Source organism: Ostrinia nubilalis, chromosome 7 (assembly GCF_963855985.1).
Source record: "Ostrinia nubilalis chromosome 7, ilOstNubi1.1, whole genome shotgun sequence".
NCBI lineage: Eukaryota > Metazoa > Arthropoda > Insecta > Lepidoptera > Crambidae > Ostrinia > Ostrinia nubilalis.
In genome coordinates this window covers 9,213,835-9,240,175 of record NC_087094.1, presented here as the reverse complement: position 1 = coordinate 9,240,175, position 26,341 = coordinate 9,213,835, and the positions used below count along the sequence as shown (strand labels likewise).

Here is a 26,341-nt window from a genome sequence, read left to right as displayed (position 1 = left end):
ATTTTGGTTATGTTGGTATTACTGTCTATCATTTTTATGCAGAATTCAATCATTCATTCTTTCATTCATTCATTCAATGACAGAAATGGCTGCAGCGTGAGTTATCCTGCTGCGGTTTTATTTTCATTTAAAATTTATCAAGCTCTCAAATTATGGGATCATTTGCTAAGTTTGTAGCGGAATATTGTAAAAATTGGGAAAAATCAGGAAAAGATCAATTGTAAGTACACGAAATCTTGTTTGCTTGATTTTGAAAATATATTTTTTTATCTTGTAGGTAAATACCACATGTTGAACCATAATAATCCATTGAATATTGAATTACTTTAATCAATTGTTACCCTAATAAGCTTGTATGAGCATAACTGGTCAGAGACTTAAGTTTTTTTTACAACATCACCAATTTTATTGTAACTCTCATCAAGCTAATGGATTGACTTATTGTTAATCACATTTATTCCAACTTACTTATATCATAATTACCAGACTACTGAGTACCTACCTACCTTATGTACTCAGTAATCGGATATTCGTTACAGTAACACGATATCCGATTCTAAAATATTAAGTTTACTAGCTTTTGCCCGCGGCTTCACCCGCGCGATATTTAGAATTTAGACAGTCACAGATCGTCATAAATTATAGCCTATGTTATTCTGGGTCATAAACAACAATACTGTAAAGTTTCATCAAAATCCGTTCAGTAGTTTTTGCAGGAAAGTGTAACAAACATGTTAACATCCAGACATCCATACAAACTTCACATTTATAATATTAGTAGGATTTGCATGTAGCAAAGCAACTATCTAGAATCTAGTGATTCCTTCATAATAACTTATAACATTAATTTAACATCATCGTCTTTTAAAACAGGATATTAATTTCCGACCATCCCTGCTAACTGATAATAATATTTTTTAGTATTAAATATGTGACACAATCTATCAAAGATGAAGAGAAAAGTCCACTTTTTACCAAATCTGGAAAACTTTCTGGTTTATCCCAGAATGTATACGACTTACTGCTTTGTGGTCTTCGGGGTAACCTGAAGAGAGATGCAGTGCTTGCAGTTCTTCGGGAAATTTGTGTAAGTATTCCATTCTTTATTGTTACTTTATTGACAGTAATTTGTTGGCATATAAACAACAATTACTTAAATATTTATTAATTATTTCTTACAGGCATTGCATGCAGATATACCATCAATTGTGTTAGATGTAATCTGTGTATTAGACGCTGAGACATGCACTGATGTTCAGAGTGAAGAACGCACAAATTTTTGTTATGTTGTGAGAGAACTCGAATCTTTTATGTCTGACAAATTACTAAAGGAAAGATTAGAAATCGACACATTACAAGATGTTGGTACATTGAAGAACAAAAACTTTTATACCAAATTCATTAAAATCAAGACAAAGTTGTAGTAAGTAAAATAGATCAGTGTTTAGTGCAAGTTTACACCAAACGTCATAACTAGAGACTGCATAAAATAATGACAGAATGTTCAGCGTCCCTAGCAGAGCAGATACTTTAAGGAACTAAAATCTTCATAGATTTTTATAAGCACTCGCTACCAACAATGTTCACTGCAAACTTGCACTAAGCACAGTTAAAATTCAGATTAGATGTGAACAAAATTGTAATTTTCATGTTGTTATTTTCAGCTATAAACAACGTAAATTTAATCTGTTTAGAGAAGAGAGTGAAGGATATGCTAAATTAATTGTTGAATTGAATCAAGAAATAAGTGATGATACAGAATGGAAAACCTTACTAGAAATCATTCAGTCACTTATAGGTGTGTAAATAAAATTAGTCAATCTTATCTCATTCTGTTTTACTGCATGAACTTCATATACTAATAATTTTATAACTTCTTTCAGGATGTTTCAATTTAGACCCCAACAGAGTACTAGATATTATACTAGAATCATTTGAAGCTCGACCACATTTAGAGGATCTGTTTATACCATTGATTAAAAACTACATGGGAGATCCTCATGTGATATCTGAAGTTTTAGGGTTTAAGTTAGGCAATATGGAGGTCCTGGATACGTACAAGGAACCACCACCGATTATGACTGTAATAGCACTGCTTTTACAACATCGTGTCATCTCTCTTGATGACATTTACCCATGGGTATGTACAGTTCAGTTATCAATAAATATCCTGACTTAACTCCTGGGCCACACACATTTTTACACACAAAATTCGCGTAGCTTTTCTGAATAGCTCGGCTGTCGCACGTGTTATCGTGATGGATGTGGCTCACAGGTAATCGGTAAAAAAAGAAATTTATATTTGTTTTCCTTTTTTTTAAAGCTACGTCCTGATGATTTGTTGATGGCCAAAGAAGCTGAAAAAGAATTCAAAACAGTTCAAGATTATATTCGGAAACTTAACATAGTGTCTACAAAGGGACCTCAAGCCAATGGACCCACCGAGTTTGTAGAAGAGAAAGCAGATCCTCAGGTTATTATTAAAGCCTGGTTTTCTTCACAGGCACATTATTTTTTCCACAGGCTGTCTAAAATTTCTTGTAACTAATTAATTATGATGACCATTTATTTTTTTTATAAAAGAAAATTTTAAAAAATCCATGTCTTTCAAAAATGAAGAGTCAGAGTGTTTTGGTTCAATTTCTCCAAGTCAAGATGAACATGATGTTTTCCTCAATATGTTTTGTGTTTACATGAGGTCATTCAACCTGTCCTCATCGATTCATGTTTCCTGTTACTATCTAATTGTTTTGTAAAAAGATTAACATAACATTTGCCAACCAGGAGTACTGGAGCAATCAAAAGCTGGTCCTAAGCGAAGCGTTGCTGAAGGTGACCGCGTGGCGCGAGTTCGCAGCGTTGTACGCTCGCCTGCACACGTCGTCGATGCCGGCCAGACCCGCCACCGCGCTATGTGCCATGTTGCACGCACTAGTGGAGCCTTTGTACAGGACGTAAGAACTTTTTCTGGCATTTTATTGATGTAATATTGTTTTAATGACGCAATGCATATTAGTATGCGCCATAATCTTTTTGTTTGATTTGATGATGTATTTTTTAATGTTTATGAACATTTACAGCCACTGTCGTGTAGCCCCTAAGATTTATGGTAAACCAATACCACCGTTGCCATCGCCACTTGCCCCGGCTGCATGCAAAACATTTGAAGATATGAAGGAAACAGTCATCCCTGCATTGATTTTGTTGGGGCCGTCACTTCATTATGACCCCATTTTAATGTACAAAGTAAGTATTTGTAAAATGTTTTTGTAGACATAAATTGGTAGACTTAAACAATGTCTTAAATGTATAAATCATTTCTTTTATTCTTTCTAGATAATCCGTATTCTTAGAACATCGCGATCTAAGCCTGATGATCCTCTCCAACATGAGGCATTAACAGTTCTTGATGTTGCCATTTTACCGTCACTGACTTTGATGGAGGGAAACTGCTGCATGGCTGAAGAAGTTTATACCCTCCTCAAGTTATATCCCTACCAATGCAGGTATGTATGATACATTATTTGTTACAAAATGAAATCAGAAAATTTATAAATAATTTTCACATTAATTTTTATACTTTTGTTTAGATATTGCTTGTACTCCCGTTGGAAAAACGAAGCCGGTGAAAGAATACCGGCTCTGATGAGAGTGCGCGGCAACTCTCTGCAAAGGATCAAGCACATAATGAAACGTGTTTCGAAAGAGAACATCAAGCCTCAAGGTCGCTTGATCGGAAAACTGTCGCACGCGGCTCCGGCGTTCCTCTTTGACTATATGCTTTTACAGGTAATTTATATTTATCATGAAGTTGATGTTGTAGGTTGAAGCTGATAGCCATTGTATTTGGTAAAGCTGGGATTGATACGTTCGCGTTCTAATTTAGATGCAGAATCCTCGTGCCAATCCGACTTGTGCATGACGTAATAGTTCACACTACATAAATGCGACAATGTGCTAAATATTTATGCCTTGAATATTAAAACTTGCCTTGAAACCTATCAAATTCATTGTTGATTCGTTGATGAGGGCGCCAACATAGGCGCCCTGATCATTATTTAAACCAATTTTCTATTGAGAACTTTTTTCAATACATTTAGATTAATCCGTGTCCACTATCAATGCGATTCGTCATAAAGCGAAGTCAGCCTGCTACACTTAGGCTGGGTTGCACCATCTTACTTTGACTGTAAAAAACTTCAAAAATCTGTCAAACTCGATACAAAAATCACCGGTTGTCGTTATAGTTACGGTCAAACTCACTTCTCACAACCACAAAACACTTTTGGTGGTGGAACTCAGCCTTAACGTATCTTCCAGATACAAACCTACGACAACCTGATCGGTCCCGTGGTGGAGTCGCTGAAGTATCTGACGTCACTGTCTCTGGACGTGCTCGGCTACTGCCTGCTGGAAGCGTTGTGCGCGGGCCGCGGCGCGGCGGGCGGCGCGGCGCACCCGCCGTGGCTGCAAGCGCTGGCTGCCTTTGCCGGCGCCGCTTTCAAGAAGCACAACATCGAACTTACAGCGCTTTTGCAGTTTGTAGCAAACAGGCTGAAAGCGCAACAGAGGTGAGTGTTTTGTTTCAATTTCTGAGTCTGATTGTTAAGGCCCTCGCCCACGGCGACTTTTTTTAGCGATGCAGTCGCACTGCTGTAGCGCGTTGGCATCACTTTTGTAGTGCGTTGCAAATGCGACTAACGCGCGTTAGTAGCGATGCTGTCGCGCGTTTCGTAAACGTCGCCGTGGGCGAGGGCCCTTACTGTGGGTCTAGTCAAAATGCCATCGCAAACCAATAAGAAGTTTTCACTAATGTCAGTCGCCGCGTCACCAGTAATTCGATTCGATCGGAAAATGGCAGCCAAAATGCACATTGAACCACCAACGACGCGGCGATATAAAAGTTCATTCAAAATCGAATAAAAGTTAAAAAATGTCTATGACTTTGCGATTGTTTTAACTTTTTTTAGCTTTTTTTTTTTAATTAGTTTCTTCCTTCTTTCTGCTCTCTGTTTACGTCTATGCTTCGCTGTCAAACTAACTGTCATAACGACATCGCGATACGGATTTGTCAAAACAGCCTTTATTTTTTTTTTTTTTTTCGTCGGGAAATGCTTTGCGCATACCCACTGGTCTATGGGGACGGCCAGTGGGTTATGTGGGACTCTCCCCACCTACCCACTAAAGGCGGGGCCTACCCACTAAAACCCGACGGTTTCCACCAGAGCCCAAAGAAACGGAGCCGCGAGTTATTGTCCTGGTTGGACATTCGTCCGCAGCTCCGCCTCAGGCTAGAGGCTCGCTCACGAGCAAGCCTCTCTGGCTTCGAGGGAACCCCCAGTCCCCTCCTCCAGTTGTTTTTTATAGAGGTTTTCTCCTCGCGGCCCTGGTATAACAGGACCCCCGGCCCGCCGTAGCGGGTTACGGTCTGCTCTATGCCGCTGCTCGGTCAGCTCTGCTGATCAGAGAAGTACCGAGAGCGGCCCTCCAAAGAATGGGCCCGGGCAAACGCCCCGCCAGCCTCCACCTGTGGGGGTTTTTAAAGATGTCCCCTGCATCGTGGCCCGGGCAAATGCCTCGACGGCCCCCGGCCCACTCAATTGTGGGTTACGGGTTGCCCGACAGGCCCGCCGAGTTGACGAGACCTGCCGCGCAGGTGAGAAGTTAGCCGCCCGCGTGAACAGACCACGCGGACGTTGCCCAGGGTGCACCACGAGGAGGTCGCTCACCATCGCACCCCTTGTCAAAACAGCCTTAGGGTGGGTTGCACCATCTTAGTTTAACTTTGACAAACGTCTAAAATCTGTCTAACTCCATACAAAAAACACCGGTTAACGTCATAGTTACGGTCAAAGTTAGGTGGTGCAACTCACCCTATTGTTTTTCGATCGAATCGAAGCTTATCACCGGGGTTTTAGTAATCGCAATGAAAATGGCGGGTGTTGCGAATCGATTCGATTTTGATTGAGTCTTAAATGCATGTTGGCTAAGCCTTTGTATGGGAAATTTCAATCCAGTCTTTCGATTATCGATAGGTAGGGCTTTGCGATTCGATTTTTTGCCGTTTGACTAAGCCTTTTTTGTTATCGACCTCTTTTGCGATTTGTTTATTTGTTTGCGACTGGTTTGCGATGGGTTTGCGATTTTAAAGTGCGTTTTGACTAGACCCACTGTTGTTCTTATAGCTTTAAACATTTCGTTATGTATGCGAACAACTGCGCATCAAGCTAACAGATAAGCACTCTGTACGTAACGTGTAACTGATACGTAAAGTAGCTTTGTTACAAATGTATTCCAGCCAAAGAAAAATGGTTTTAAATTCTTAGCCAGCAGATCCATGAATAAAATGTATATCAATCCTTTTTCAGCCAAGACCTTCTTATTTTGAAAGAAATTGTCCAAAAGATGGCTGGAATTGAAGCAGTGGAGGAAATGACTTCAGAGCAACTAGATGCTATGGCTGGAGGTGAACTACTAAAGGGAGAGGTGGGCTAACTTGACTATTATCTTTAACCTTTGTCATGAAACAATGTTAATTAAATTGAGGACTGATTTGCAATTGTTTTGTAGGCTGGATATTTCTCTCAAGTCCGCAACACACGCAGGTCGTCAGCGAGATTAAAAGAGGCCATTGTTGGCAACAATTTGGACATTTCACTATGTATACTCTCGGCTCAGCAACGCCACTGCTGCGTATGGAAAGGTATGTTCTCTCAAATATAGTTCAAATTATAAAAACGTTCAAGATCGTGCAGTAATGTTTATCTCCTTTGCGCAGAGTTGGAAGATGAACCTGCTTCAAGTGGAGAACCACCAGGGTCCCAACTCAAGGTGGTTGGTAGACTGGCAGATCAATGTCAAGACGCTTTAGTACAGCTCGGTACATTCCTGGCTTCTTCACACGCTCCCGATGAGTATGCGGCCAGATTACCACCTCTACAGGTAACTTAATCTGCTTTTTAATTTTACTTGAATCATTCCTATCTAATATTGTTAGCAAGCAAGCTTCTAGCAAGAATAAACGTTAATTTTGTCCTACAGGAGTTACTACGCGATTATCATGTAGATGCCGACGTTGCATTCTTCTTACACCGTCCAGTGTTGGCTCAAAAAATTGGCGCCAAAGTGGAATCTCTCAGAAAGAGCGCCGAAGTGAAGAATGACAGCCTCGAAAAGAGTATCGAACGTTACACCGCCGCTTCTAAAGAGGTTTTGGAGCCGGTTCTTTTGTCTGTGACACCGATGCTGCCGTCGAGAGTGTGGGAAGATATTTCCCCAGAATTCTACGTGACATTTTGGTCTCTATCTATGTATGACTTGCGAGTCCCGGTGGAAAGCTACGATCGCGAAGTGGACCGCTTGAAAGCAGCGGCTGCGATTGCGGCGAAGGATACCTCGCAGGGTACAAAAGGCAAAAAGGAGCAAGAGCGTTTTAACACCCTTATCGACAAACTGCAGGTATGTGATTTATAATTCCAATACCTACATTTAAAAAAAAAGAACACTACTACCTAAGTAGTTATGCATACTTGCGTTTTCTAATACTACAAGCAAACTGAAGTGCCTGATAGTAATATCAGGTTTAGAATAAGCTGTATTTCTTAAGTTACTTACTACTAAAACTTATTAAGCTGTCGTGACGCGCTCTCTGCCGTCACGGCGTATACTGAGCTGATGCCATTTTGGTGCTTGTACCCGTTCTGTTGTCTTTTTTAAGTTGTTATCTTGTGTCCTTGCATCGAATAAATACTTTTCTTTCTTTATTTCTATTTACCTGGCGCCAATTCGCAGGAGGAGCGTCGTCGCCAACAAGACCACGTGGCGCGAGTGTCAGCGCGGTTGCAGCGCGAGTGTAGCGGCTGGTTCCCGGCGCGCGCAGCCAAGTCCGCCAAGAACGAGACCGTTACACGTCTCATGCAATTATGTCTGTTTCCGCGCTGCGTCTTCACAGCCACTGATGCGCTGTACTGTGCGGAGTTCGTGCACACAGTACACTCGCTCAAGACGCCCAACTTCTCGACGCTTCTGTGCTATGATAGGGTGAGTCGAGTTTCTAAAGTAAGCTCCCAAAACAGATAAAAACGAGACCGTTACTCGTCTCATGCAACTGTGCCTGTTCCCGCGCTGCGTCTTCACAGCCACCGATGCGCTGTACTGTGCGGAGTTCGTGCACACAGTACACTCGGTCAAGACGCCCAACTTCTCGACGCTTCTGTGCTATGATAGGGTGAGTCGAGTTTCTAAAGTAAGCTCCCAACATAGCTAAGAACGAGACCGTTGCACGGCTCATGCAACTGTCTCTTCCCGCGCTGCGTCTTCACAGCCACTGATGCGCTGTACTGTGCCGAGTTCGTGCACACAGTACACTCGCTCAAGACGCCCAACTTCTCGACGCTTCTGTGCTATAATAGGGTGAGTCGAGTTTCTAAAGTAAGCTCCCAACATAGCTAAGAACCAGACCGTTGCACGGCTCATGCAACTGTCTCTTCCCGCGCTGCGTCTTCACAGCCACTGATGCGCTGTACTGTGCCGAGTTCGTGCATACAGTACACTCGCTCAAGACGCCCAACTTCTCGACGCTTCTGTGCTATGATAGGGTGAGTCAAGTCTCCAACGCTAGCTCCCAATACAGTGAAGAACGACATGACTTATTATACCTTAGTGAAGGATTTCCTTTTTTACTCTTTGTTATGTACTCTATCTTTCCTGCTACTCCTGTGTTTATTAATCTTACTTTTTGCTTCTTGTGTGTCAATGTGTTTTGCAAATAAACCATCATATATCTATCTATCTATCACTGAAAACACTACCCCCTTTATTAATAAAAAGTTACACCTAGGATGGACCCCAGATTAAAATGTCATTTCCATACAATTCCAAACAATTTAAGCCAGAATTCAACTAGGGTGTAACTTAAATTAATAAGGTGATACGTGCATATTCCCTGAAAATACTCACCGATGACATGACGTTGTTGAAATCTCCATTACACCTTTAATATGACCTCACATTTCCAGCTGTTCTGTGACATAACGTACTCCGTGATGTCATGCACGGAGGGCGAGGCGGCCCGATACGGCACATTCCTGTGCAAAGTGTTGGGCACAGCTATGCGTTGGCACGGCGACAAGGCCGCCTTCCACAAGGAGTGCGCGCACTACCCCGGCTTCGTCACCAAGTACCGCGTCTCCAACCAGTTCACGGAGGCCAATGACCACGTCGGCTATGAGAATTACAGGTACAGGACTTAAAAAGTCATTTATCTGCAAATAGGCTTTTATAAAGCGCTTTTACGGTTTGTCAAGCCGCCAACACTTGCTTAATGTATCGTAACATGCTTAAGGCAACGCGTTTTGTTAACAATTCAAATAACATGACAATAGCACGTTTAAGCATTTTATTACCGTTTAATGACTATTTTGAGCGATATTGCAGGTTGTGTTACATTCTACTAGTAATCACATCTAGCTAAATGAATAGCGATGCCATTTCCCTTGCCTCATGTCAGCAATTATTACTTATTTTAATTGCTTCCAGACATGTGTGCCACAAGTGGCACTACAAGATCACCAAGGCTATGGTGGTGTGCCTGGATTCAGGCGACTACGTGCAAATCCGCAACGCGCTGATTGTGTTGATACGCGTCCTGCCACATTTCCCTGTGCTTGAGAAGTTGGCACAAATCATCGAGAGGAAAGTGGACAAGGTTAGCTCCTTACTGTATCAATAACTTGCTTCCTGTGTATTTAAAAAAATAAATATTGCTGTTAATTCTTTTTTACTAGAGAACTCTCGCGAAAATTTGCGTGAAGTGCACAAAACTTCTATTTCATTTAAATCCCTTTTGTACTTTTATATTCAAAAATAACCTTCTATCCATGTCATTCCATTGTTAGTAGGTAAGATAAAACTGATTAAACCTTCGTTTTCTTATTAGGTAAAAGAAGAAGAAAAGACTCAAAGACCAGATCTGTATGTGCTGGCCACCGGATACAGTGGTCAACTACGCAACAAGGTTCCCAACATGATGAGGGAAAGTGACTTCCACCAGGTTAGTTTTACTCTAGAGTAAAAGCATCATATTTTGAATAGCTTTGGTTGATTTATACATTTAAGTTCTTGAAGCTTTCCTGCATGCAACATTGAACCTTACCTGCCCTTCAAATAGTTTCAATATTTATTAAAACAAGAGTAAAATATAATATTAGGTGGGCGATAAACATAAAGTAGCGGCGGCGGCGGCGCCCGCGCCCGCGCCCCCAGCGAAGGAAGAACCCGCTTTGAAGCACGACCAAGGCGTCGCCTCGCCGCAGCAGGCTGCAGGTAAACCCACGAATCAATCGCATTATCATTCAATATTGTCGAACAAGATAACATACCGCTTAATGTAAAATAAACTTAATACTATATTTCGAGTAGGTACAGTCAGCCTCAAATAGTTCGTGGCCAAAAAGTTGACAACACAACCTTATACCAACTGTAACAAAGACGTGTTGCGAACTTATTGGCTACTTTGGGTGTCACGGCCTATTTGGCGCTGACTGTATATGAGCTTAAACGGTTATTCCATAATGCAAATCGAAGTACCGTTTCAATCTTTTGGTTGGGACATCTCCACTCGCATTCAGGTTTTGCGTCGTAAACGACTAAATTACTTGTATTCTAGAGTTTTGAATTCTTTAAAGAAATAACTGGTTTTCTAAGATAGTGAACAAACCGATATTTGTCTATGTATGTAGGAAAACTTTAATACAGAATGGAATTGGCAAAATAATTTAAGGCACCATGTATTTTATAGATGACAAACGCGAAGCTCGGAACAGTGACCGGCGTAGAGAGGAAATTGAACGCGAAAAGGAGTCTAAACGGGAATCGCGAGCGTAAGTTCCAAAAACCTTTGTAATTTAATTACACTTCTACGCTTATCGGTTCGATATTTCTGTACTACAATTTTTTGCACAGAACTGTGAAGGAGCGCACGAAGGAAGAGATCAGAAGCAAAGACAGATCACCTCGAGAACGATCACACAGGGTAAATAAAATCAATAATAAACAAATATCGAGATTTTTTTATGATGATCGAGGATGTATTGATTTATTCCATGTTTTAGGAGGAACGTTACCTGGAGACCGTATCCCCTCCGCATGAGCATCGTCACCCCTCTTCCGATGACGTTGAGCGAGGTACAAATTGCCTATTCGTTTATATGTAAAGTTCGTTTCTAAAAATGTATTGTTTTTTTACAGATAATAATAATTAATGTTATCGTTACAGATGTGAAGCGTCGTAAAGTAGAAAACAGCGGCAATGGCAAGGTGAGTATCGTTGTAATAAGTCGCCGTGGCGCAGCGCTCGCGCCGGACTGAGGCTGGGCTGGATCGCGACCACGCACACGACGCTCTGTGTATCTGCTGCCAGAACACACTCCAACTGCGCGTCACTGTGAAAAAAGTGAATGGAAAGCGACAAGAACTCTAGAAATAAAACAGTGTAAAATTAAATCAAAACTTGATAACGACGATCTGATGAAATTATACGATGGAAATCAAAGCCAAGATTTATACAACTTAATCAAATGCACGAACTTGCTTGAAATCATAAAAGTGAATCGGGAGCTAAAATCTTATTTCTTCTACTGATTGTTGATTGAATACAAGGAAACAATGATACAAACCAAGGAAACAAAATAATATGGATGAATAATTATAATATGAACACCAGAATTTAATTAAAATGTTCAACATTCTCCCGAACTAAACACGTTTCTACTATTAATCGAAGAAGACTACTCTACCTAGCACATTAATCAACTAAGATTTCACAAAATTATTCCCAAAATATTTACATCCACAAATATAAAGCTTGCTGCAAATCATTTTAAGATACATCTACTTACTCATTTTGAGAAGATACTTTGGAGGAAATTCAGCTCTATCTATATCAACAAGTCAACTGAAACAAGAAAGAATTCAGGAAGATTTTACTTGAACAATACTCAGGAAATGGGTTCAACGGTGTGTTGGAAGATTTCAATGAAGAATTAGAAACTTGAAGACATGAAGAGAGATTTCAAAATATAAATGCATTCTGATTATCATGTATTTATGAAATAAAGCGAGGAATCACAAGCGTGTTGTGAGTCAGTTTATTCAGCCCAGTCCATTGTATTTGGGTAAGATTATTATTTCTATGAATCAAAAGCTGCACTGAATGAAGTTTAACGTAAGGGCAAAAGGAACAGCGATAATTCCACAATAGAGATGGCGTACAAGAAAGAAAAGGGAAACCACTGAAGACACAATCGAGCATATTATGTGAAGATACTATGATGTTATATTGAAAGTAAGAGTACGAGTGATGGAACCTTAGTGTTAGTGGGATATAAAATGAATTTAAAGGAAGACATCTTGCAGACAATACGACAAGGTCAGCTACAGAACAAGACAGAAGTTCCCACATCAATGCATCTTCAGAAAGAATACTAAGACCAACTACATTGGATATTGTGCGCGTCAACCGTAAATCAAACGCCAAAATATCAAGAGCGAGCTGCACGTGACCTTACGTTATCTTCACTCGTCTCTTTTGATTCTATTAATTGCGTATCTTTTTTTTCTTAAATGTATTTATTTAATATCTTAGTGTTCAATTTGAATTTACGTTTTTTTATATTGTATGCTAACATGAATTTTCTGCGTGAGCAGGGTAGCAAAGAAATAGAGGAACGTTCGCCTGAAAAAGAAAAGCGGAAAGCTAAAGTCCGAGGAGATGAACGTAAAGAGCGTAAGATGAGCCGAAAGAGGGTGAGTATTCACGCAATTGCTTTGGTAAATATGTATTGTATAGAATACGACGGTTTCCGGCCGCTCGTTCAAAACATTTTGTAAACACTTGACTTCACGATTTTATACATGTCTGACGCATCTATTTTACACCTGTTGTAAACAAATATTTAACTTGACTAGTCTTTCGTAATATCACCTTTTTTAAATTAGGCGAGGTACGACCGAAACCGTAAAACCACAGAATAATAATAAGTATTGCGTACAGAAGGTTTTCTTTGCGAAGGTATTTAAAAAAATTATGTTGTAATATTGTTCTTAACAATATGGTGTAATTTAGCTTGTCTCAAGAGTTGAGCATCATTTTGTTGACAAACGTCAGCGGTTGGTACTGCGGTGTCGTGAGGTGCCAAACTGCGGAAAATGGCGGAGGAAACACATGAATAAGCATATATTTTGTGTTTCTATTATTTTCAGGCAGTTAAAACACTGCACAGTGTTAATTACACCACCGTTTTTACATACATATTTTATTGTCTTTATAATGCAAATGGGTGAAGAATACACGTGCGTGCTTCAATGCTCGCTCGTGATTATCCTTTCGATTAGATATCTCACCCAGGAGGTGTAGTCGCGCGTGTTTTGTTTTCAATGCAAACTCGCGAAGATGAACAGGCCTGGTAAAACTTGTATTATAATAAAAAAACCTCCCTCCCACATCGGGTCGTATGGAAGGGCTCTATGTTTAACATAGATTTTATGTCCTACTGGAATCTATGAAAATGTTAAATAAAATCTGATAAAAAATAACAAATTACTAAAACATTTTCCCATAATTGAAAACACATACATTATGTAATTTTATATTTATTTACCACATTGTTTAAAAAGTTTAATTTTATTAACATTTTCACTTGGATTTACAGGACAGAGTTGAAGAGACTGCTATCCTAGAACAGAAACGTCGGCGTGATGAACAAAAAGGTGAGCATCAATTCATTGTACCTATTGCTTAATCCAATTCAGTTATCTATACTAATATTATAAAACTAAAGAGTTTGTTTTGTTTGTTTGTTTACTTGAACGCGCTAATCTCAGGAACTACCGGTCCGATTTGTAAAATTCTTTCAGTGTTAGATAGCCTATTTATTGAGGAAGGCTATAAGCTATAAACCATCACGCTACGAGTAATAGGTGCAGAGCAAAAATGAAAAATGTTGCGAAAACGGGTTTTCACGCGTACGAAGTCGCGGGCACAGCTAGTATTGAAATAATATCATATTGCTGTAATTTTAAGCTTAATTATAAAACGATAATCAAACTAAATTTATTTCCAGCGGTCGTAAAAGTTGCGAGCCACCAAAATGGATCCCAAGAAGATCATCACTATGAAAAATATCATAAAAGGGTATGTTCTAGGATACATACTACAATGTTTTATTATTAGTCGTCTTGTCTATAGTGAATCTGCCAGAGACGAATTTGATAAGCCACGCCCACTATTATTTTTTAATATTCGATCTCGCGCCATGAGCCACTATACCTATTCATAAATTGAAATTCGAAATTTAATTTTTGTTGCAGGAAAAATCACCATTCCGAGATCGTTCGCACGAGGAACCCAGAGATAAACAATATCCTTTTTAATATTTTACTTATTTATAATTCCAAACGATCGACTGTGTCGAGTGGAGTTAGAGTACGGATATAGTTCATTTCATCCACGAGAAGACGAGCTCCACCAATTTTTGGTCGAGGTGGTTTGGTCGGGGTGCGGGGAGTTTGATCCGAGCAATCCGAGCGTCATTATTGTAGTGTGCGTGTGCACTCATGGATGATTTAGCGTGTTTTGACCGATAACACTCAAATTAGCGGAAGAATGGTGGGGAACGTCTTCGTGGATGAAACGATCTATACCTAGCGTGGTGCTTCTGACTGCCAACGAGAACGCGACAATAGATCTAATACATTTCGACTTGTCTATTTTTCACCATATATTTACGAGTTACCGAGTGTATGACGGTGAAAGGGGCTTATTCCACTATTCCCCGTTGACAATCCCCGTCAACGGGGATTAGTGAACTTTTTGTTCACTATTCCCCGTTAACGCCAATTGGAGCTTATAATAAACTAAAAAGTTCATTAATCCCCGTTATTATAAGGATTTTATTTAGAACGTAATGGGGATTAATGAACTAAAAAGTTCATTATTCACAAAAGTTCATAAATTAACAGTGATCGTTGAACAGTTCGAAGTTCGAACTTTTACTATTAAAAGTTATTAAATCTTAAAACTCAATACGAAACCTAATAATGACCAGCATTATTGTTTTATACTACCGCGGTTACTACCATGAAAATTTATTAGGTCGGGATTTCTACTACCTTTTTACTGGGTTACCTACGCGAGTGAGTGCGAAAAACGTTACATACAAGTAAAATCGTTCGTAGTGTAAAGTTTTTCGATGTAACGTAACATCGCAGAACTCTATACTGATGCAGAAAGGTTTTCGAAGCAACAAAATACTATGTAACGTTTTTCGCACTCACGTAATGACCCCAAATGACTGTATTGCATTGCTTAGTTTAATTATTTAAAGTTATTTTTCCTTAACCACAATATACCAGACGTTCGAATGAATCTAAAATGAGAAGATGAATCCTAAAGAAGAATTCAAGCAAAGAAGAAGAAAAGGTGTATTGTAGAAGAATGAACTAACTTGGCATAAAATGTGACTTGCAGGGATGATTTACAATAAAAATCTTAAACTCTGAACATCGTTTTCTTTGGCTGCTAGAAGCTGGTACCTACTTATTTCTCAAAAGAATGATTTAAACACGATATCACAGGTTACACTAAAAAAAACATACATGCTTAGAATTTACAGAAATTATGCTGGAACTACCTACGCGAGTAAAAAAGAAGGCACATCGGATCAAAGTATAGATTTGTGTTCCAAAATCGCACTTACAACGAAGCGTATGTGGTTTAAGTGTTCTTGCCTGTAAGTACATACATACTTACACTGAATCCGAGAAAACTGGCTAGATAATTATAACAATCTTATGTTACAAATTAATGAGATCCTAAAAATATGTTAGTTAATAGCCTAATGGTGTTGGTTGGTGTCGGGTTGTGGTCCGACGCGGGTTCGACGTTCGACTATTTTGTGGCACAAATTGTGGTGAACCCATTCGTAACACCTTATCAGCTTGCTAACCAACCCCTCGTGGGTTACTGAACTAGGATTATCGGCTAAATATTTCTGATTTTAAGTTAAGTAAGTTGGTAACTAGTGATGTCTAATAATAGGTAAGTAAGTAACTTCTTTTTGCTATTTGTAGGTAGATGAAATTCCACAAAAAAACGCGCGCACGTGCTGTAGTTACAAACAAGTGTTTGCTTTTTTTCCTGGTAGGTGTACCTAAGTACCTAGTTACTACAATATACCGTCCTCGCACCAAAATAGGCAAGCGCCTGATAATAGTACCTACCTAGTAATTACCTAAACCTACCTCCAAGATTGCTAAATTAGTACCACCAGGTAGGTACGTAGGATTCTTATTTCTTACGCCATGAATAAATCTAGCTAGTGTATTAATATTATGTTGGGTTATTATGGGTTTCCAAATCCGAAGAAGAAGGTGACAAAACGTTAGTGCCATTTTTTGTTAAACCTATCAGTTTATTACCAATATTGATTCTCTGTTGTTAATTTGAAACGTTATACTTACACGCACGCAAGATAAGATAACCCTTATAATATCCTTTTAACTTAACATTAGGTAACACAAAACGACAACAATTTATATGACTATAAATACGTTAACTTATTGATTCGTTTCGAAAGAAAGACCACGTGTTGGGCGATTACTCACGCTTGCATCACGTATTTACTGAAAGGTACATACAATAAATCAATACGTAGCCATTTTGGTACGCGAACTCCTCAACAGGTACTAGGTGTAGGTAAGGTATGACAGTCAAAGCACATCAGGCTATACATTTTTGTTGCAAAATCGCATCTATTACGACTAAATAAGACGCCACAGTTTTTACGTTGACGTGCCGTCGCGTCTGTACCTACCTATCTACTCATAATATTAAAACTACAAAAATTATATCGATATAAAGGAATCTAAAGGAATAAAAATATTGGATGGTTTTATAAATATGTACTTTTTTTCATCGAAGATCATTACTTCCGGTCTAATAGTGATAAACAGAATGTTACCATTACAATAAAATTTAATTTACTAGGATCGTGTTTTTAATGAAAAGTTATATCTCAAATAAAAGAAATGAATAGTAAAATCCAATCCAAATACATATTTAAATCTACGTGATATACATAAATCTACATTAATTCGTATCCAGTTATTGATGGTCTGACAAGGCTTTAAACTTATTTTTTTCAATATTACTGCATTCATCTTAGCTTTACGAACACACGGGATGAAATGTCGAAAATATATTTTAATTTATCACTATTTCATTATTTTATAATCATCATTTCAAATAAAAACATGAATAATTTGTAAAATCATTGTCACAATTTCCGAACGAATTTGTAGTACGATTCGGAACATAGCATCGCGGCTTGCGCTGTATGATTTGAAGCGGAATTTCAGAACGATAAATAAAGACGATAAAGTGAGGTTAGAATTACGTTTGTTTTTATAAAAACATTATCGGTGTTAAAAAAATAACTTCAGATTCTTACATATAATGTTTTGTATTAACTGTGTATTTTCTGTTTAACGTAATAACATGGACAATAAATCTGATTAAAATGGGTTAGTTTAGATTAAACTTGAAGCATTGTGCTCATATTTTCGTCGGCCATTTTGTGTTAGAAATCATAAAAGAAACAAATATTAATACTGCGAGACTTTAAGGTGGGTACATTAATGATAGTATTACTCTTTACTTAGTTTGTTTACTGGACATAATGTAAACTCATTGTCTGCTTGTGTTTTGTTTCAATTTGAAGCAGTCTCGTTCAATGATTTAACCGTTCGCCATCTTGGTGTTCATATTTTTACAAAATCTTAACATTTCACTTAATTTTTTCAATAATTAACCTAACTTGAAGTTATTCATAGCTTTAACTTTATAAAATTCCGATATAATATTGACTATCCAATAAATTTCTAGATGAAAAAATATTTACTATCTTTTGTCTGCCTTCCTGGTTTTTCGAATTTCTCTCTCAGTTTACCATGGTTAAAATGTTTTCTATCACGCATGTTGAAACTATGAAATGTGCCTAAATACATCCCCGTGATATTTGTTAGTGTTTGGTATCGTACTATCGTATGGTAGTTGTGTACTTAAACGTTTTTATTTGATAAGAATAAAATGTAATCTGAAGAAAATAATTACATATCAAAACTCGTTTATGTTTTATCAAGTGCCTGAAAGTGTTTTTGAAGCTTTTGAGATATTGATTATATTGATAATAATGGATTTAAAAAAAAGTACTTGTTCTTATTTAGAAATCATCGTGGCAACATGTAGGTCTTGTTTGTTTCCGCCGCTAGAGGGCTTTTCTACGTGTGAAAGAATTCACATGGCTTAGCTTTTTAAACGGTGTTAACTTTTTTTTAACAAAAGGCGAAATAATTCTAAGAGAAAGACTAACCACAGCTCTAACGATGAAATGAAAGAATATGAACAACAATGTGGACATTGCAGCCCTCCTAGTCTCCTAAGACCCACACTTGAAATAACGCGGTAGTCGTCAAAACCCACTGTACAAAATTATGCACAAATTAATTTATTGCTGTCAGACCCAAAAACTCTTCTAGGCTAGAAGTTCTAGCATGAGGCCGCGGCATGCAAAATGACATGTTTCCTCGTTCGTCACAGCTGATTTTGACAGTTTTTACTTTTTTTGGTTGGCGGCATTGATGCCATAGGCAATATAGACTAATCAAGTAATTTTGAGTAAAACTAGTCGCGGGAAGATTTGAAAAAAAAAAAACTGCACAGTGGGCCGTTAGAGTAGGCGCACACCGTTGATTTTTCGTCGGCCGATAGTTTAGTCGGGCTGTTGATCAGTATGGGCATGTATGGGAGTGCGCACACTACGCCGATTCGATTTGGCCGATTCTTCATACAATTTGAAATCGGGCACAACTATCGGCCAACTAAAAATCAACGGTGTGCGCCTACTCTAAGTTTTCGTGATTATCACGCTGTATTGACTTCTGAGAAATACTGGACCACAAAGAAATAAAAAAAGATTAAAAAAACTTCCATAGCTTCACTTGACCTAGATTTATGAAATAAAACATACCTACTGGAAAAACTAAATTCGACTATGCATAGTATGCATATTTATTTATTTTACATAATATTCAAGCTTGAATTAGGTAATTTAGTCTTTATTTCATATAAAACTAGGTCAGAAGATATTGAAGATTTTTTAACCACCACTTTTTCTTTGCGGTCCAGTGAACATAAGTTACCTACCTACTTAAAGTTTGAGTGTAGGTAGCAAAAATGTCGCGGGAAGAGCCTGGATGCGGGCAGCGCAGGACCGTTCATTGTGGAAAACCTTGGGGGAGGCCTTTGTCCAGCAGTGGACGTCATTTGGCTGAAACGAACGAACAAAAATGATTTTATGTTATACTAGCTTTCCGACCGCGGGTTCGCCTGCGTGGAATTTTGTCTGTCACAGAAAAACTTTATCGCGCGCGTCCCTGTTTCAAAAACCGGGATAAAAACTATCCTGTCCTTTCTCGGGACTCCAACTATCTCCATGCCAAATTTCATCAAAATCGGTTCAGTGGTTTAGGCGTGAAAGAGAGACCGACAGACAGAGTTACTTTCGCATTTATAATATTTAATGTTATATTCTTTTATTTTAATAATAAATCTTATTAAAAATAAAAGTAAGTCCTACTTACTTACTAATATTTGCATTAGTAGATAACTGTTACCACATTACACATTTAACCAACATGCTATGGTCGTTAATATTGTCTTTTGTTTCAGGATAGAAAAATAGCAAAATGGATAAAGTATTTTTTACTAATATAACCAGGACATGTATCAAACCAAATGACGATCTCTATGAATTATTAAAAGTCGATCCAGCAAAACCCGTCCCCATCAACCCTGTTCAAAATACTACATGTGATTTTCTGCCCACCAATGGTAAACAATATGTATCAACGAAAAAAAGTAAACTTAAAGTGAAAACTGTCAGAGATATAAGAAATCTCTTTGAAAAAGATATAATGAGTGAATTGCCATCAGAGTTAGAGAAACAACAAAATCTGCTTTTAAGAAAAATTAAAGGCGGTACTTCAGGAGATGAAAAAACTAAATCACTTGCCAAAAATATGTTAATATCCAACAAACCTTTGACAAAATCATCGTGGCAAATGCTAATGAATATTAATCCTGAAGGTCATACAAATTCCATGCAATATGTTCTTTGGAACGGTAAACCTATAAGGATAAACGGTAGTAAAGGTGGTAAAAACAAATTCATATGCAACTATGATGTCGGGAAAAAAAGACAACCTTTCAAAACCATTGCTGCTGCGAAAAAAAAATTTTGTAAAAAAGGTTTACTACAGAACTCCTTGTCTGTTAATTTCAAGCCTGGGCCACTTACACGGAAGATGTATCTTGATAAGTCCTATCAAAAATATCACGTTGGAAGTATTGATATTGTAAATTTGCCAAAACCTGGATTAGAGATACAACCACTGTACGGTAGTGCTCTGGATCCAACCATTTGTAACTTCGTGAACAGCTTACGCGAAGAAAACGGTACCATCACAGAAAAATGGGCAGAATTTGCAGTTTCAGTGGTAGGGTCTCTTCATGGATCGAATATTCGTCAGATAAATGAAGATAACTCTGTAACTTTTGACTTGAACTATAAACACGATCAAACAAGATTACTTATGAGACAAGATGGAGAGAATAAAAACGAATTTCGAAGTCTTAATGGTGGTACTGATTTAGTTTATAAGCATGACCATGATTTTGATATTATTCCAGAAGTACGTGTTATTATGAACAAAATTATAGAAACAGTGGAAATCAGCCTTGTTCAAGACGATTTATTCATGGAAGATAACGAAATAAGGGATGATATTCAAAACGATTCAATGCACCACAATAATAAAGATAAATTGAAAAGAAAATATGGTGAGTTAGATAGGCTTGCTGTGACTGTCATAAGATTATCAGACGATACACCAACAGATGTCGAAGAAAAATGTCAGAACTCATTTTGTGCATTGGGATGCGTTTGTAGCTCATTGAAATCAACCGTCAATTTAAAAGGTCATTGTGGTCGCTTGGATTGCATGTTTAAATGTAGATGTGACTTCTCAAAACATAAATGGATTGAAGGTTTGGACAATGATTGCCCAGATTTACTACCCGGTTTGTTAAATTTGAACAATAAAATAAATTGTAACCTATCGAAAGAGGAACAGAAGTTTCACCAAACGGTAATATTAACTGGTGACAAAAGCATTGTGCTCAAATCTAAAAAGAGAAATACAAAATCTTCAAAAAAGTATGCTGAATTTTATAGCAGCTTATCTTTAAAACCTGAGCCAAAGGCTAAGCATGCAGTATTAGCTATTATTGAGCCAAGGCTGAATTGTGATAATATTGAACCTCTGTGTATGGTTCATAACTTATACAAATGTTTTTGCAAAGGAAGGTTTACAGAATGTTTAATTCCTAGAGAAAAAGAGGTATTGCCTAATGTCACTGGGGTAAAGGAAAAAGAAGTAATCACATCGACTAGCGATATCACAAACTCTGATTCATGTGTTATTAGTGATGACCAAGAAAACACCCAAGACTCGATTAGCTCGTATCCTTTCAAGACCCGTACAAGAAGAGAAACTTTCAAGAAAGCTGGAGAGACAATTGTAACTATAGAGCTTGATGACGAAGATGATTCCTGCTCCAGAGTTAAACCTTATGAGGGAAGAAAGTTCAGTAACGGTTATTACCAGAATGCAAACAGTAAAATTTTAGATATGGAGATTAATGACACCAAATTACGCAAGAGGTTGGCGCATCTGGCTGGGATAACTCTTAAAGACACTACCAAATCTAATGTGAATTCTGACTCTCAAACAATAGCATATTCTGAAAATGAGGTAAGTCGAGGAAATAATTACAATCTCCGAAGATCAAAATCTCAACCAAAACCCAATGCTATTGTTGAAGAGACGGTATCTAAAGGAACGCTTTCTAAAGAGACAACTTCGAAAGTGGTGATCCCTATGGAGATGACCCCTAAGCAGGTGGCTTCTGAAGTGACGATACCTATAGAAATGACCTCCAAGCAGGCTCCGAAAGAGATGACTTCTCAAGAGACTGCAGCCTCATCATTAAAAATGATTGTCGATCCTTTAACTAAGAAACGTTTATTGAATCAACCCAAAGTAGTTAAATGGCTTGAATCCAGTTATAAACAATTTAAACGGCGATTAGAATTGGGACCTTTTAAAGCTACATTAGAACCGCCCAAAAAAGGAAAAGTATCGCTTTATCCCTGGGAATTTATATTAAGCAGATACAGTGAACGAAAAAACCTTTTCTTAGTTACGAACAAAGTCCCATATCGTATATTCATGGCGGTTAATGCAAATAATCCCTTTTTTGAGAATTGTATAAATATTGACGACATACGATTCGCAGACTTATACAAATATCCTACATCAGTAAAAAATCTACTTACAAACGCACGTGATTTAAAGGAAAACTTTTGTATTTTATTTGGATTAAGTCATTGTTGGGAATTCGTGGGGTCAGTTACAAAACTTAGCAGTCCAAAAGAAAATAATTGTGAAGATGAAGAAGAAATGGAAATGTCGTCGGCTCAGGATACTGATGAAATTCCTAATTATGACAGTGACTCTTACTCTGAATCGGTCACATTAGAAGATATAGACAGATTCTCACTAGCATCTGAGGTTCGCTCTAAAACCACGGAACTAAAGTTTTCTGAAGAAAGCCCAGAACAAAATAAATCACAATCTTCTAAATGGTTCATTATGACAATTGAAAACGATTTCACGGAAATACAGTTTTATAATCGGGGCTTTTTTGTAAAGTATGCGAGCATCATTCAAGCAATACATGTGGCCCGAACCTCTGGAAAAACGGTTCGATTGTCATCTCAAAAGGTGGCATATACTAATGGACCTCAATTTGGGATTTATGCTGTTCCTAGTACAAGTAGTTACTATGTTTTCGTAGGACCTTACGAACTTGATGAACCCTTAGGAATAGAAACTTTGAAACCTTCGCTCATCAGAAAGGCTCCAAGAACAAGAGGTGTTTGGATAACAACCAGCAAAGTTGATAATATAAAGGTTATTGATAATCCATTGTCATTTTTACCTGCTAAAACAGATATGGTACCGATAGAGGAGGACTTAAAAAATAACGAAACTCCAGAAATAAATGAAACTGTCAATCAACTAGATACAATCACTAGGCGAAATAGCCAAGATGTTGCTGCAAACAGCAAAGCCAAAGACACTATTAAAATTGTGAAACCGATCAAAATAAGAAAAACAAATGGGTTCTACCATTTAACACAACAATCTATTCTAAAACCACTTAACTTGTTGCAAGCGAATCAACACGCATCAGAACCCAATACTCCTACAACAATAATAATGACACAACCCAATCCAAACGAAATAGCTGGGGCTCTGTGTGATATGCCAGTCATAATAGCGGGCTGTGAAACTCTTAACACTGATGCAAATACTACTTTCATACCTATTTCACGTGTGGCAAATATACAAGTACTAAAACAACCGAGACCAGTGGCAGAAGTAGCTCCACAAATTAAAATAGCTGCTGTATATTCTGAAGCGAAGACGCCGGAAAAACAAGTAGAAATGAAAAAAAGGGAAGGTGGCATGTTTATCTTAAAGCCCGAAGAAATCAATCAACGAATAGAAAAGAAACTAAATTCAGCAGCAGAATCGCTCGAACCTATTTTAATTGGTGATGATGAAAATACAATGGATGTTGAATATTTCCTTGATAATGCGGATGTTTGCCCTGCTCCAAGTAATCTAGGAAATATCAATTCACAGACGGACGCAGTATTCATAGAATGTAAAAATGTAGAACTGGGAGCAATATGCGGTTATCTAGATCGAAATAACCGTGTAAGTTTTCAATTCCCTCTTCTCAAACCTTCTGAATTTTATGAACCTGAGGTGGCTTTCACTAAAATTAACCAGTAAGTAATAATTTTGTTAATAATGTAAATCATATTTTTGTTCTGTTTTTCCAGATTACTACGGGTCATATCGGTACGACCGCCCAAATAGCCCAATTTTTTGCATTTATTGTTAATTAATTTCCCTAATGTGTTCATTGTTTTTTCTATTTTCCAAACATTAGACTTTTTAATAATGCCTAATGCTTTGTTATTTCAGAATTATTTCACGGAAGGTCTACATACCCCCATTTTTTACTTTGGAGTGGCACATTGTTGACTCTTTTACCAAACTGAAAGTTCCAAAGGTATTAACAGAGAAGGATTTCAGAAACGTTTCCGTAAGTATTAGGTATAGCCTACCTACCTTAAACAGACAATAGCAATCCAGATTTAATAATTAAAATATACATTACTTAACAGATTGTAAATATGTGTGATTGTATATTACTGCAGAATAATAGTTATCTTCTCTTATTTTATTTTACAAATATTAGGTCCCTACCCATGAAATTAGCGTTTTTTCTTCTTCAATATTCATTACTAGCTTTCCGCCCGCGGCTTCGCCCGCGTGGAATTTTGTCTGTCACAGAAAAACTTTATCGCGCGCGTCCCTGTTTCAAAAACCGGGATAAAAACTATCCTATGTTCTTTCCCGGGACTCAAACTATCTCTATGCCAAATTTCATCAAAATCGGTTGCGAGGTTTAAGCGGGAAAGCGTAACAGACAGACAGACAGACAGACAGACAGAGTTACTTTCGCATTTATAATATTAGTTGGGATGTATTTATGTATAATTCCTTTTATAAAGCAGTGTTCATCATTCTTTTTTATTTGAAGTTTGATTTCAAGGACTTCTTCTACGTATAAAATGTTTAACTATTTTGATTTTTTTCAATTAGAATTAAATCTTCAAAGACACCTCGTGCTATGTAGCGTCCGTTTCCGTTACAAAAATTAAAATGTTTTTATACAGATACCAATTTTCAAAATTTTTCTTAATGTTTCCTATAGCTTAATGTTGTTTTAATCTACCCACAAAATTTCATAAAAAAGTGAATTTTCGTGAAATTATCCATACAAAACGCTAATTTTATAGGATATACGGACCTAATAATTAAGTATTTATTGTAAATGACTGCTTTTGTTACTGATTACATGTTGTTTTCGAGTACCTACGCGATTATTATTGATTTTCCGATATTATGATAAGTAGGATCTTAAAATTGTATCTATAGAATTTAATTGCTTAGAGGTTTTTTAGATGATATCGGAGCGAGGGTTTGAAAAAATACCAGATGAGGCTGCACCAAAGTATTCGAACATCAAAACTTATTCTAAAAAAGATCGATCTACCCAGGGTTTGCAAGAGACGGAGGCTATTGGTGAACAGGTAAGACATATTCGACAATAGGTAATGAGTAACGACATATTTTTCCTTTAGGTAAGTACATGTTAAACCTCCATGTCTCCATTATTACAAAAAGTTAAACTCGCGTTGATCACTAGTTTAACGTATAACCTATACATATTATGGAAGTGCCATTTTTAACGCAGTAGTCGATTTTTTTATTCTTAGCTAAATTGTCTTAAATTGCTTTTGAAGATTTTTCCGATCAAGTAATTTCTAAATTTGCAGAATAATGAAATTTTGCAAGAATGCCAAACAGTAGAAGATGGATCTCAAGAGCTTTTGGATGAAACTGCAGTAACAAATGATGCAGAACTACCAATCGTCGGGACAACCGATAACGACGCGGAAACAGAACTAATTCTTCCGTAATTATCGGTCATTCGTATCTTGTATATCGATTTTAATGTATATATTTAGGTACGCAATTGTTGTAACGTTGTCTTCGTGTTGTAAATGTGTACGAAGTAGGTACGTAAACTTGTATTTATGTACATGGTGGAGCCCGGTGCACTATGGGACAGAACTGTATAAACCATCTCAAAAATCTGAAAGAAGAAAGGCGTGGTTTTCATTGTGTCATTTAGTTCCTCCAGCACCGTTTTCAGCGGATGTACAAAGGTAGAATAGTTTCTGGGAATAATTACTTTTACTTTTCTTACTATTGAATCAATTTTTTTTTACTATAAAAAAAACAATTTATCCACTTTTCAGCACAATAAATAATAAATATATCAGTTGCTCTTAATCACATTACCTTCACATTAAAACGTCATATACTGTACCCAAGTTTAATTTATTTACAGCTTTGAAGGTAATACAGCAGGGACATACAATAAGTACCTAGATTACTTACGACTGATTAGGGTTTATTGTACAAAAAAGACTTAGGTTGGTACATATTTTCATGT

General features: G+C 37.6%; 2 protein-coding genes across 2 annotated transcripts; both read left to right on the top strand.

Annotated features, from left to right (window-relative positions):
* Positions 1-77: 77 nt before the first annotated feature.
* Positions 78-15,559, top strand: LOC135073224 (THO complex subunit 2). The gene is made up of 29 exons (XM_063967322.1): positions 78-220; positions 922-1,087; positions 1,182-1,423; positions 1,665-1,798; positions 1,884-2,140; positions 2,324-2,473; positions 2,785-2,954; positions 3,081-3,246; positions 3,337-3,506; positions 3,591-3,789; positions 4,321-4,571; positions 6,369-6,486; positions 6,571-6,703; positions 6,779-6,942; positions 7,042-7,458; positions 7,792-8,040; positions 9,018-9,238; positions 9,538-9,706; positions 9,938-10,051; positions 10,209-10,323; positions 10,799-10,880; positions 10,963-11,032; positions 11,112-11,184; positions 11,276-11,316; positions 12,706-12,804; positions 13,710-13,767; positions 14,121-14,191; positions 14,368-14,417; positions 15,409-15,559. The coding sequence occupies exons 1-29, from the start codon at positions 153-155 to the stop codon at positions 15,440-15,442; spliced, it is 4,251 nt and encodes a 1,416-aa protein (XP_063823392.1). The 5' UTR covers positions 78-152; the 3' UTR covers positions 15,443-15,559.
* A 1,852-nt stretch (positions 15,560-17,411) lies between these two features.
* On the top strand, positions 17,412-26,075 carry LOC135073223 (uncharacterized). Its single transcript, XM_063967321.1, has 5 exons — positions 17,412-17,682; positions 19,787-24,038; positions 24,238-24,358; positions 25,284-25,412; positions 25,659-26,075. Exons 2-5 carry the CDS (start codon positions 19,804-19,806, stop codon positions 25,800-25,802), a joined length of 4,629 nt encoding a protein of 1,542 aa, XP_063823391.1. The 5' UTR covers positions 17,412-17,682; positions 19,787-19,803; the 3' UTR covers positions 25,803-26,075.
* Positions 26,076-26,341: the final 266 nt, after the last annotated feature.

What these genes read in the sequence shown, in the direction of transcription:
- LOC135073224 (XM_063967322.1), top strand. Translation starts at nt 153, where the DNA reads ATGGGATCATTTGCTAAGTTTGTAGCGGAATATTGTAAAAATTGGGAA. An exon ending in AGGCTGAAAGCGCAACAGAG is followed by an intron (nt 4,572 to 6,368) that starts GTGAGTGTTTTG and finishes ATCCTTTTTCAG; the next exon opens with CCAAGACCTTCTTATTTTGA. An exon ending in CCCTTATCGACAAACTGCAG is followed by an intron (nt 7,459 to 7,791) that starts GTATGTGATTTA and finishes GCCAATTCGCAG; the next exon opens with GAGGAGCGTCGTCGCCAACA.
- LOC135073223 (XM_063967321.1), top strand. Translation starts at nt 19,804, where the DNA reads ATGGATAAAGTATTTTTTACTAATATAACCAGGACATGTATCAAACCA. An exon ending in GCTTTCACTAAAATTAACCA is followed by an intron (nt 24,039 to 24,237) that starts GTAAGTAATAAT and finishes TTGTTATTTCAG; the next exon opens with AATTATTTCACGGAAGGTCT. An exon ending in AGGATTTCAGAAACGTTTCC is followed by an intron (nt 24,359 to 25,283) that starts GTAAGTATTAGG and finishes GAGGTTTTTTAG; the next exon opens with ATGATATCGGAGCGAGGGTT.